Here is an 11,496-nt window from a genome sequence, read left to right on the forward strand (position 1 = left end):
TGGCCAGAACCCACCAAAAAAGAGGTTCATCATGGCCCCTAAGCTCCCTGAGGAACATGGCAGCAGCGAGCTGTCCAGTGGAGAAAACATTGTTCCAGGGATCCCTCAAAGTGGCTCACTGTCAACTCATTTCCAACCATAACCCACTTCCATTCCAGTGAGGGATGGCCAAACCACATAATTTAATGATCACAAAAATAGTTTTCCTTCTAATTTCTGGAAATTATATAGTCTAGTGGGAAGAACAGCTCGTGTGCGTGCACTGCACTCGACAGTTACACAGAGCTGGCACGTTCACCCTGTTCTCCCTGGCCCAGCTCGGAGAGGCCGGCACTGTCACGGGCCGGTTTTATACAGACCAGCAACCCGAGGCTCAGGGAGGTCACGTGACAGGTGAGGGTGAGGACAGCGGGAAGCAGAGGGCCCAGGGAGCCGTGACGCGCTGCCCACAAGAGCAGCTGTCCGGCCGTGGCTGCGGACGGGGCAGGCTGGGTAGCCGGGCGGCAGCCAGGGGAGCAAGGTATGGCCGAGCCCAGCCCCACAGCAGCCCTGCAGGAGAAGCGCTTACCTCTTGCTGTGAGGAACAGGGGTGTGTTGAGATAGTTGGATGCCAGTCGCTTCCTCTGCAGAGACAGAAAATCAAACCGAATCACAGGGGGTCCTCCTCAGTTGACACAGACCCAGCCCAGGACTCAACCGGGACGGGGTCCCCACCTTGGGCTCTGGACTCCAGCTGGACACTCGAGACCAGGGGCAGAAATGGGGACAGATGTGGGCATGGGGGAGGGAGAGGCAGGTCAGCCAGAGCAAAAGCCAGCAAAGGCTCTGCCCGACAGGCAAAAGCCAGCCAAGGCTCTGCCCGACAGCCGCAATGGCTCAGCCCCATCGCGGCTCCTGTGGGCATGCCTGCTTCTTTCAGGAAGGATGGCTAGAGGTGTCCAGGTGGGGCAAATCAGTAACAAAGCAGGCATCTGGCCGTCCATCTGTCTGCCTCCTAAGTCTTCTTTCTCAGCAGCTTCTGGGCTCAGGTGGGAAACGAGGCGTATTAGGGACTGACTCCCCAAACCCCACTTCTTAGCATGAGGTCCAGGAACCTAACAACAAACAGTGACCCTTGGCTCATCACGTGTAGAAGAAGTTTCCAGTACATTCCAGAAGGTGACTTTAGTCCTGGGCTTTAGCAACTACAGGCCACATGGGTTCAGACCCTGGTGGTTCAAGGTGGCTTTGGCTGTGGCAAGACAACGGCTATAGACTTGAATGACGGGTTGTAAACCCATCTCCCTCAACGTGTTTGGGCCACGTTCAGGGTCAAGAGAGACCCATGGAACTACATGTTGTCAGGGCTCAAGGTCACAGGGCTTTGCATCAGCTGCTGATTCGCTAATCAGGTCATTTCTGGTCAAGGCCACAGACATCGGAGACGAGGGTATGGCCTGGCCCCCAGAGCAAGGGCCACATCCATCGCGAGCACAACCAACAGAACAGTGCCCGTCCTGTACAGAGGACATGTCGTTTCCGTGGCTGGAGCTGGAAGAACAGCTCAGCCCCTCTCACAAAGGGGGCCCAGTGCTCAGAAAGTCAGGGAGGAAGTGAGCGGGTGTGAACATGCGTGTGCTCTGAGCAGGAGTCGGGAGGGTACCAGTGAGAGCAGGCAGGTGGGCTGGGGAGCATGCGACAGGGACACAGGGCGCTCTCCCCACAGGGCACCCACGGGCATCCCCTCCCGGTGAGGTCCAGCTGGTGAGCCACAGATGTGGGACAACTGGCCCCGACTCAAGAATTCCCCAGGGGGAAAGCAAGTGCAGCATCTTCCTGTCCTCCTCTGGGCCCCTCAGGGCCTCGCTGGCCTCCGAGACGTGCCAGGGCCTGGGGCTCTGCAAACTTGGCTCCACTTCAGGAGGGCCACCCAACTCCAGAGCCCTCATGAAACGGCTTCCCTTTCAGGGCAAGATTCCAGGAAGTTTTTCACAGGAAAGCCCAGAGCATCTGCAGCCCCAGCAGACCTGGCTTCTGGGAGATGACATCTGGGTTCTAGCCGAGAATTCTGGACTCTGATGTGCACGGGCAAGGCGATCCCATTCTGGATTCCATTCCTCCCTGGGAACGTGATGCTGAGAGGGGCTGGGTGCTCCCTGAGCTGCATCCTTAAAGGGCATCACTGACTGGCGTTTGGTGACTCTCATCACCTCCTAGGGGGCTGCAGCCAACCTCAGGGCGGGGGGTGGGGTGATGGTGTGTGTGTTGCATGGGATTTGGATGAAGGGGGCATTCCCTCCTTTGGAGTTAACTGTCACATCCTATTTGACCAGTTTCGGCTATCTGAGGGGAGTGCATGCTGCCCATCGTAAGAAGCAGTCTTAGAGCTGGGGTGCCACTACGTGATGGAACTGGGGCTCAGGGGGTTAGGGGGAGGGGAAGGTGGGCATCCCAGGCCGGGTCTCTCCTTGTTGGCCTCATGTCTCCACCCAGAGGGAACTCAGTGAAGTCACGGTCTCTCCCTCTCGTCCTCCAGCCAACCCTCTCCCCAGCCTCGCTTGGCCCAGCCCCTCCCAGGCTCTCCTCTCTGTGGCCTCTCTTGAGTCAGGAGCTAGGGCTGAGCCCGCTGGGCTCCGGTTGGGCCCAAGGGGTCCAGGAGGACCAGAGCCCAGCACTGCCTGCGACCAGACCTCATGCCGGATCAGCGGGACGAAGAATCAGGCAGCTGGCTGCGACCTGCATCCAGCCCCAGCCCCAGGGCAGCCCGCCTGAGAACCCACTGACACGGTGGTCCTCTGCCTCTGTCTCTCACCAGATTCTGAACCCAGGAGGTCAGGGCTGTTCACTGTCATGGCCTGAGCTCTACTCAGGAGGGGCAGGGGAGGAGGCCAGCCCCCCGGAGCCTCCCCCACCCCTCGCCCCGTGTGCGGCTGGCGGGCCCCTCACCTCTGTCTCCAGGAGGCCGCTGTAGGCGGGGTTGGCTGTGCTTCTCCGCTTTCGCTCCTGGCGTTTGCTCTGGATCTCTGGAAAGGCCCAGATGCAGTGGTTACAGGAGTCTTCCTGCCCTGGGAACCCTGGACGCTTCCTCTACCAACCCTGGGCACTGCCTCCTGCCCTGCAGCCCCTCTGCCCAGCATCTGGGCCCCAGAGTGGCCCTGAGTGGGCTGGGGGCCCCGGAATCGTTCGCTCTGAGGCAGGACAGAGCTGCTGGCCTCATGGTGAAGGACCGACTGGGCAGAGGGTGGGGGATATCCAGAGTCCAGGCACCCACTCTCAGCACGGCCCCATGTGCCATCCTCCAGCCTGGGGACGCCTCTTTTGGGACCTTAGGACAGCTGGTGCCTGATGGTCACACTGTGGCCAGACTGAGCTTCAGAGTGAGGCTGAGGGCTCCTGGGAAGGCAGGTGCCTGCTCTGCTCAGCCAGCCTGCCCTCACGACAACAAACACCGTCCTCCCTACGGGGCCTGGCGTGGCGAGCCTCCTGCAGTTCGAGAACTGGGTTTTCCCTCCCATTTTTTTCCCCCTTTTGCTTTGACTGCCAGGTGGGCCCTGCCTCTCTGTCTGTAGCTGTTTTGACATTATATCCTAGTCTCTGTTTCTTGGATCTGACTTCTCCTTTGATACTGTCCCAATATTATTTGTGTGTTTCCCATAAGGCACCTCAGACCCTCTGCAGAAGAAGTTAGGATGCAAATAAACACAAATAAAAAAATATTTGGGGTATCATGAGCAGGGGGGAGCAGAGTTTGTAAAATGAGGACTGTTCATACAAATTATAACAATCACAAATGGATTCGCAGAGTGCTTTTAGCTCAGTTGCCATGACAACCCTGCAAAGTCCGAGGAAGTGGCTTTCCTCAAGTCGTAGATGGAGAGAGTGAGGTTCCGAGTGGGGAAGGAGTTGGCCCGAGGTCGCCCAGCTCTAAGCAGCATGGCCAGGACTTGAACATGGGACTTCTGACACGACTGTTCGGGCCAGTTCCACCACCCCAGGCTGCCTCCACGGCTCCAAAGACAGAGCAGAAATGGCTCTCAAAGGCCGCCATGCACAGCCGGATTCCCTACACTCAGGTTCAAGCAGGAGGATTCAGACATGAACAGAACTCCTTCCAAGAAGGCAGGGGGGCCATGAGAGGAGGGGTCCTTGCATGGGACATCCCCACCAGGGTCAGGTCCATGTAGCAGGGTATCTGAGTGGCCGGACCACGCCCTGTCCCTTCCCACCACCTACATACACCCCAGCTGCTTCCAGAGAGCAAGTCAGACCCAGGGAACGCAAGGGGAGGTGGACGTGGAAAGGCCTGGACCCACCTCCAGGGCACATTTGACTCGGCCATGCATGGGGTGGTCTGGCCAAGGCCCTTCCCTCCCCCGGCTTCACGTGCTGTCCTGGAGACAACCTTCACCTGAGGTGAGAGCTGGTCCACGCCTCGGGCGCCGGGGTATTCAATTCCTTCCTGAATCCAGGTCTCTCTGAGGTGCAGGGGTATTCTCACTTTATAAAATGTCTTTAGCAGTGAGGTTGGAATCGTGAAAAAACACTCTGGGTCATGAGTCAGGAGACATGGATGCCATCCTGGGCCTGATAGTGGCTAGTTGCGTGACCTTGAGCAAGTGAATCAATGTCTCTGGCCTCTGCTTCCCCACACGTGCCACGAGACGGTTGGTTCTATGCTTTCTAGGCCCTGAGATTCTGTGACGACGCACAGAGCTCATCTGCAATCCCTCTCATCGGTGAAGTCAAACGGCACCTATAGTGCCACAATGATCTGTCTGTTCAGTGTGCTGATTTCCACCGACCGGTCTGGGACAGACATGAGTCCACAGGCCAACCTGACAGAAGGGGAGGTGGCTGCTGCTCCTCTTGGTTCTAGCCAACAACCCCAGGAAGAAGAGTTGGCTATTATCCCATTTTATAGATGGAGAAACTAAGGCCCAGAGGAGCTGGGTGACTTGCCCAAGCTTGAGCCGTCAGTCATGGCAGAGCTGGGCACCCCGATCTTATCACTTCACGGTGCTGCCTCCAACTATGGGGCAGAGAACCCACAAAGTCCCTCCATTGACACACAGAGGTTTCTGTGCAGAGTCAAGCCGGGAGAGCGGGTGGGCTTCTTGGTCTCAGTGATGACAACCAGGCACTCAGCACCGACCTCGCGGAAGGTGGGTCACATCTGACCGGGAATCTGAGACCCACTGCTTCTGTCTGATGCCCAGTCAGCCACCTGACCACCCACCCGGCAGCCAGGCCCAGCCCCACTGCGGGGGTCCTCACCTTCCAAGTGCTCCGTCGTCACCAGGCCCAGCGCCACCATGAAGGCGATTTTCTGAGGGAAGGCAACAGAGAAGGGTTAACCCAGCTTTTCTATTTGGGGGTTTCCTTAGTTTTTATCTAATGATCTTTCGCTGTTCCAGGATCCCACAGGACATGAGTCATCCTGTCTCCTTAGCTCCTCTGGGCTGTGACGGTAATGACAAACTACAAATTTCCAGTTGTGCAATAAATAACGTACAGCATTGTGGCTAGAGCCAGTGGTACCATACTGTAAATGTGAAGGCTGCTGAGAGTAGATTTGAAAAGCAGGTGTTCATCACACAAAAATAAACAACCATGGAGGTGACAATGGATAACACAAAAATGGATAACAATGGATATGCTAACTGCAATTCCTGTGGTGCTCCTGTTGCAATATATACATATCTCAAATCATTATATTGTGAACCTTAAACTTACGCAAGGTTATATGCCAACTACATCTCGATAAAGCTGGAAAACATTTTTAAAAACAAAGGGTGGTGACTTGGTTATTTCTGGTGAATTGTGGGAAGATCCTTCTAGCTGCAGAGGGGAAACATCTAGGGGCTGGGAGCCTGGGCAGAGGGGAGGCAGGGACAAGGGCTGTGGCAGCAGGGGTGGCAGAGAGGGAAGGAGCATCTGCGTGCATGGGTCTTGCGAGACAGGTGGCCCAGCTGTGGCTGGGGGTGTGGCCTAGGCTGGGGCTGTGGGTGTGGCTTAGGCTGTATGATATGAGCTGGGGGTGTGGCCTGGGCTGGGGCTGGGGGTGTGGCCTAGGCTGGGGGTGTGGCCTGGGCTTGGGCTGGGGGTGTGGCCTAGGCTGGGGGTGTGAGCTGGGGTATGGCCTGGGCTGGGGCTGGGGGTGTGGCCTAGGCTGTGGTTGGGGGTGTGGCCTAGGCTGGGGGTGTGAGCTGGGGGTGTGGCCTGGGCTAGGGCTGGGGGTGTGGCCTAGGCTGGGGGTGTGAGCTGGGGTATGGCCTGGGCTGGGGCAAGGCCTGGGCTGGGGGTGTGAGCTGGGGGTGTGGCCTGGGCTAGGGCTGGGGGTGTGGCCTAGGCTGTGGTTGGGGGTGTGGCCTAGGCTGGGGCTGTGGCCTAGGCTGGGGGTGTGAGCTGGGGTGTGGCCTGGGCTGGGGCTGGGGGTGTGGCCTAGGCTGGGGGTGTGAGGGGGGTATGGCCTGGGCTGGGGCAAGGCCTGGGCTGGGGCTGGGGGTGTGGCCTGGGCTGTGGTTGGGGGTGTGGCCTAGGCTGGGGCTGGGGGTGTGGCCTAGGCTGGGGGTGTGAGCTGGGGTGTGGCCTGGGCTGGGGCTGGGGGTGTGACTGGGGTTTGGCCAGGGCCGGGGTTGAGTTGTGGCCAGGGCTGGGGCTGGGGGTGTGGCCGGGACTGTGGTCCGGCTGGGACTGTGTCTAGGGCCGGGACTGTGGCTGTGACTGGGGTTTGGCCAGGGCCGGGGTTGAGTTGTGGCCAGGGCTGGGGCTATGTCTAGGGCTGGGGCTGGGGCCAGGCTGGAATGGGGCCAGGACTCCTACTCTAGCTGCCGTTCCATGGGGAACAGACTAATCTGAGAGTGACCAGCTTGGTCAGATGCTGCCCGAGGCGAGGGAAACGAAAAGCACAGAAAAGGCCAGGCTCTGTCCTGAAGAAGGCAGGGACTCTGGGACAGGATGGAATCTGCTGAGCCTGGGGCAGGAGCCAGGCGTCTAGGGTCTGTCCCGGCTGAGCGCACAGCCCAGTGACCGCAGACACGCCGACCTCTCTGAGCCCATCTTCTCGTCTGTATAGTGAACGCTGTCATTTCTGCCCCATCCGCTTTGCAGAGCGGTTGGGAGGATGCGGGCGAGCAGGGGAGGAAGTGTAGTTAGTGATGGAGGGTCGCTCGGCAGGGAAGCGGGGTGTTACTGCCCCGGGTCCCTTCGATGCCTTGTGTGGGTGCTGTCCCGTCGTGTGTCCGAGCCCAGCTCATCTCACAGGTAGCCTGGCTCCTGCCCCAGGCTCGGCGGATTCCATCCTGTCCCAGAGTCCCTGGCTTCTTCAGTCAGAGCCTGGCCTTTTCTGTGCTTTTTGTTTCCCTGGCCGTGGGCTCCAAAGAAAGTGTGTATGCGGGTGTACAGACACTGGTACCTCAACGGCCACCGGAAGCCACCACACACCTGAGCCTTACCAGCCCCAGTCAGTGTCTCTTTAGCCCCAATCCACGCCCACCCCTGGCCCCCCGAGTCCGCGACTGGTGCATCTGAGGACATTTCTGGGGCAGCTGCTGCTCTGGCTTAAAGCGCTCTTGACTTAGGTTCTTCACAAACAGGTTCAAAGGCCACTGGGAAGCCTGTGTCTGTGCGACACAACAGCTCCCAGCCTTCTTCTAAAAGCAACTTTAATAAGGATTTTTACACCAGGACGTGTTGTGACTGCACGTTCTATTTAAACCATTACATGTATTTACGCTAATTATGTAGTTAGATGTAATTATACTAATTGTATAAACGCACAATAATTGACTAAGATATACTTTGAAAGAACAAAGAGAAGCCACCCAGAGATCCTTCCTGAATATTAAGGGTGCAGAGAACCCCATCGGAGGACAGAAGGGTGCTCATGGGAGCTTGACCTGTGAGCTGGCCCCTCAGCCCCACCTCGCACACAGTGGGTGCTCATTCATTGCCACCAAATAGAATGGGCTGTCTCTCTTGGGACAAGATTGGGCCTGAAGCCAAAGAGAAGACTGGCCGCATCTCAACCTTGGTGAGTAGTCCACTCTACCAACTCCCAGCAGGCTTTCTGGATGTGTCAGAGGACAATAGCCAAGTCACTCTCCTGCTCAAAGACATTCCATGGCTTCCTACTACTCAAGGAATGAAGTTCCCCCTTGGCCACCTGCATCCGGGTCTTCCAGAATCAGCCTCCGCTGTCCATCTTTAACCCCATGTTGAGAAGTTCTCTGTAGCATCATTGACTCTGGACGAGTTTGAGCAAACTCCGGGAGATGGTGAAGGACAGGGAAGCCTGGCGTGCTGCAGTCCACAGGGTCGCAAAGAGTCGGACACGACTGAGTGACTGATGAACAACATCTAGAAATTCTCACCCACACGTGCTACCCGGGGTCCAGAGACCGGCCAGTCTTCCGGGCGTGCTGAGTCCTCTCCCCATGTCCGCGTGACTGCCTGGGCAGTGTCCTCCAGCTGACATGCCACTCGTCCTTCTCCTGAAACCCTCTCCGTTCCCATCCCCGTGATCACACCCCTCCCCTCCAAGGCCTCCTCCCTCTCCCCGTGTGTTAAGTCGCTTCGGTCGTGTCGGACTCTTTGCGATCCCACAGATTGTAGCCCGCAAAGGCTCCTCTGTCCATGGGATTCTCCACGCAAGAATACTGGAGTGGGTTGCCGTGCCCTCCTCCAGGAGATCTTCCTGACCCAGGGATCACACCCGCCATTCTTGATTTCTCCTGCACTGGCAAGCGGGTTGTTTACCACCAGCACCACGGGAAGCTCGCCTTCCTGGATCTCCCACAGCTCAGAATTTGTAATTCTCTGACGACACCTGCCATTTATTCTAACCCAGAGTCAAGTCCGAATGGCCGTGCCTGTGTCTGGCGGTAGGAGTGAGCGTCCTCGCGCTCGGACTAACTACGTCTGCCCTGTCTCACCGTCCCCATCCTCAGCCCAGAGCCTGGCCTGCAGCAAAGGCTGAACTGTGATTGACAAATAAGCGACTGGATGAATGGATGAATGACTTCTTCAGATGACAGCGCTCTGATAAACAGAATCAACGGGAGCTGGAGGAGCCCAGGGGGATCTGTTGGTGGTAGGTGGTCAGGGAAGGCTGCCTGCAGGAGATGGTTTCTGAAGGTGATCTTGTAAGACAGAACAGTCAGTAGGGAGAGGAACAGGGGCCAGGTAGAGGCAGTCACAGGGAAAAAGGCCCAGAGCGGGTGATTTTGGCCCAGGACAGCTGAGGATGCCAGCAGGAACACAAGGACACCACCTGCTGTGACTAAAAGTTCAATAAACAGCTGACTTTTAGGGCCTGCAGGGTCGTCCTGGGCTGCCTTCAGTCGTTCAGTGAACAGTGGGGTGGAGGGAGGAGCAGGACGGCCTCAGGGTCACGTGCTGCCAAGAGGAGGACTGTCCCCTGGACAGGGGGTCCTGAGGACAGGGGGACGGGATGGGGGGACAGCCGGGCTCGGGAGTGCGGGGCAACAGCCAGCAGCGCCCAGGCTCACTTCCGGGACCCCAGTGGACACAGACCGTGAGATCCTCCCAACAACGCTGCCGGGAAGGCAGACTCACCCCTCCCATCTCACAGACGAGGAAACGGACATGATGCCCTCCCCTCACCCGGCATCAGGACTGGGAGGCCTGTGGGGCCCCATTCGGACTGGGAGGCCAAGCCAGGCAGACTGGTCCGGGGTCGGAGCTTAGCACTGCCCCACACGGCCCCTCAGCCAGCAAGTCTGGGGCACGCAACAGCGGGACCTCGGCTCCCGGGGCCAGTCTCCGCCCCAGCCCCTGCGGGGCACATCCTACAGCGGCCGGTACACCACCGCCACCCACCTCAGGGTTCTCCTGGCTCGAGAGCCGCTCTTCCTTCCTCTTGCTGCTGGCCTGAGCCCCCCGAGACGGCTCCTCCGTGGGCGCCTGCGACTCTGTGGTGTTCTCGGGCTGCGGCTGCACTTGAGACTGAATGATGATGACCTAGAAGATGGGGTGGAGGTGTGAGGGGCCGCTGGAGGGGCCCCACAGGCAGGGACTACGGGGTGGAGGGGTGAGGGGGAGGCTGGAGGGGCCCCGCGGGCAGGGACTACAGGGTGGAGGGGTGAGGGGGGCTGGAGGGGCCCCGCGGGCAGGGACTAAAGGGTGGAGGGGTGAGGGGGGCTGGAGGGGCCCCACAGGCAGGGACTACGGGGTGGAGGGGTGAGGGGGAGGCTGGAGGGGCCCCGCGGGCAGGGACTACGGGTTGGAGGGGTGAGGGGGGCTGGAGGGGCCCCGCGGGCAGGGACTAAAGGGTGGAGGGGTGAGGGGGAGGCTGGAGGGGCCCTGCGGGCAGGGACTACGGGGTGGAGGGGTGAGGGGGAGGCTGGAGGGGCCCCGCGGGCAGGGACTACGGGGTGGAGGGGTGAGGGGGAGGCTGGAGGGGCCCCGCGGGCAGGGACTACGGGGTGGAGGGGTGAGGGGGAGGCTGGAGGGGCCCCGCGGGCAGGGACTACGGGGTGGAGGGGTGAGGGGGAGGCTGGAGGGACCCCGCGGGCAGGGACTACGGGGTGGAGGGGTGAGGGGGGTTGGAGGGGCCCCGTGGGCAGGGACTAAAGGGTAGAGGGGTGAGGGGGAGGCTGGAGGGGCCCCGCGGGCAGGGACTAAGGGGTGGAGGGGTGAGGGGGAGGCTGGAGGGACCCCGCGGGCAGGGACTACGGGGTGGAGGGGTGAGGGGGAGGCTGTAGGGGCCCCGCGGGCAGGGACTTACGGGGTGGAGGGGTGAGGTGGAGGCTGGAGGGGCCCCGCGGGCAGGGACTATGGGGTGGAGGGGTGAGGGGGAGGCTGGAGGGGCCCCGCGGGCAGGGACTACGGGTTGGAGGGGTGAGGGGGGCTGGAGGGGCCCCGCGGGCAGGGACTAAAGGGTGGAGGGGTGAGGGGGAGGCTGGAGGGGCCCCGCGGGCAGGGACTACGGGGTAGAGGGGTGAGGGGGAGGCTGGAGGGGCCCCGCGGGCAGGGACTACGGGGTGGAGGGGTGAGGGGGGCTGGAGGGGCCCCGCGGGCAGGGACTAAAGGGTGGAGGGGTAAGGGGGAGGCTGGAGGGGCCCCGCGGGCAGGGACTACGGGGTGGAGGGGTGAGGGGGAGGCTGGAGGGGCCCCGCGGGCAGGGACTACGGGGTGGAGGGGTGAGGGGGAGGCTGGAGGGGCCCCGCGGGCAGGGACTACGGGGTGGAGGGGTGAGGGGGAGGCTGGAGGGGCCCCGCGGGCAGGGACTACGGGGTGGAGGGGTGAGGGGGAGGCTGGAGGGGCCCCGCGGGCAGGGACTACGGGGTGGAGGGGTGAGGGGGAGGCTGGAGGGGCCCCGCGGGCAGGGCAGCAGAACTGGGGGCCAGGTGTGTCCACCCCCTTCAGGCACGCGGCCTGGAATTGCAGGATCATAGAGGAATGAGGAGGGGGGCATCACAGAGGGGGCAACCGGGGCCTATAAAGTCCTCGACTCCCTCCCTCCATCAGCAGGGACTCTTCCAGCCACCCACTCGG

General features: G+C 60.5%; 1 protein-coding gene across 1 annotated transcript in view; it reads right to left on the reverse strand.

Moving 5' to 3' along the window:
• The window catches only part of PHF21B (PHD finger protein 21B), an 88,205-nt gene that overhangs the window by 7,653 nt on the left and 69,056 nt on the right, over positions 1 to 11,496 (reverse strand). The window contains exons 5-8 of the mRNA XM_052639838.1: positions 9,820 to 9,960; positions 5,254 to 5,305; positions 2,926 to 3,002; positions 569 to 623 (exon numbers count right to left, since the gene is read on the reverse strand). Coding sequence (XP_052495798.1) covers positions 569 to 623; positions 2,926 to 3,002; positions 5,254 to 5,305; positions 9,820 to 9,960 — 325 coding nt within the window. The remainder of the gene's footprint in view (positions 1 to 568; positions 624 to 2,925; positions 3,003 to 5,253; positions 5,306 to 9,819; positions 9,961 to 11,496) is intronic.

Source organism: Budorcas taxicolor, chromosome 5, assembly GCF_023091745.1.
Source record: "Budorcas taxicolor isolate Tak-1 chromosome 5, Takin1.1, whole genome shotgun sequence".
NCBI lineage: Eukaryota > Metazoa > Chordata > Mammalia > Artiodactyla > Bovidae > Budorcas > Budorcas taxicolor.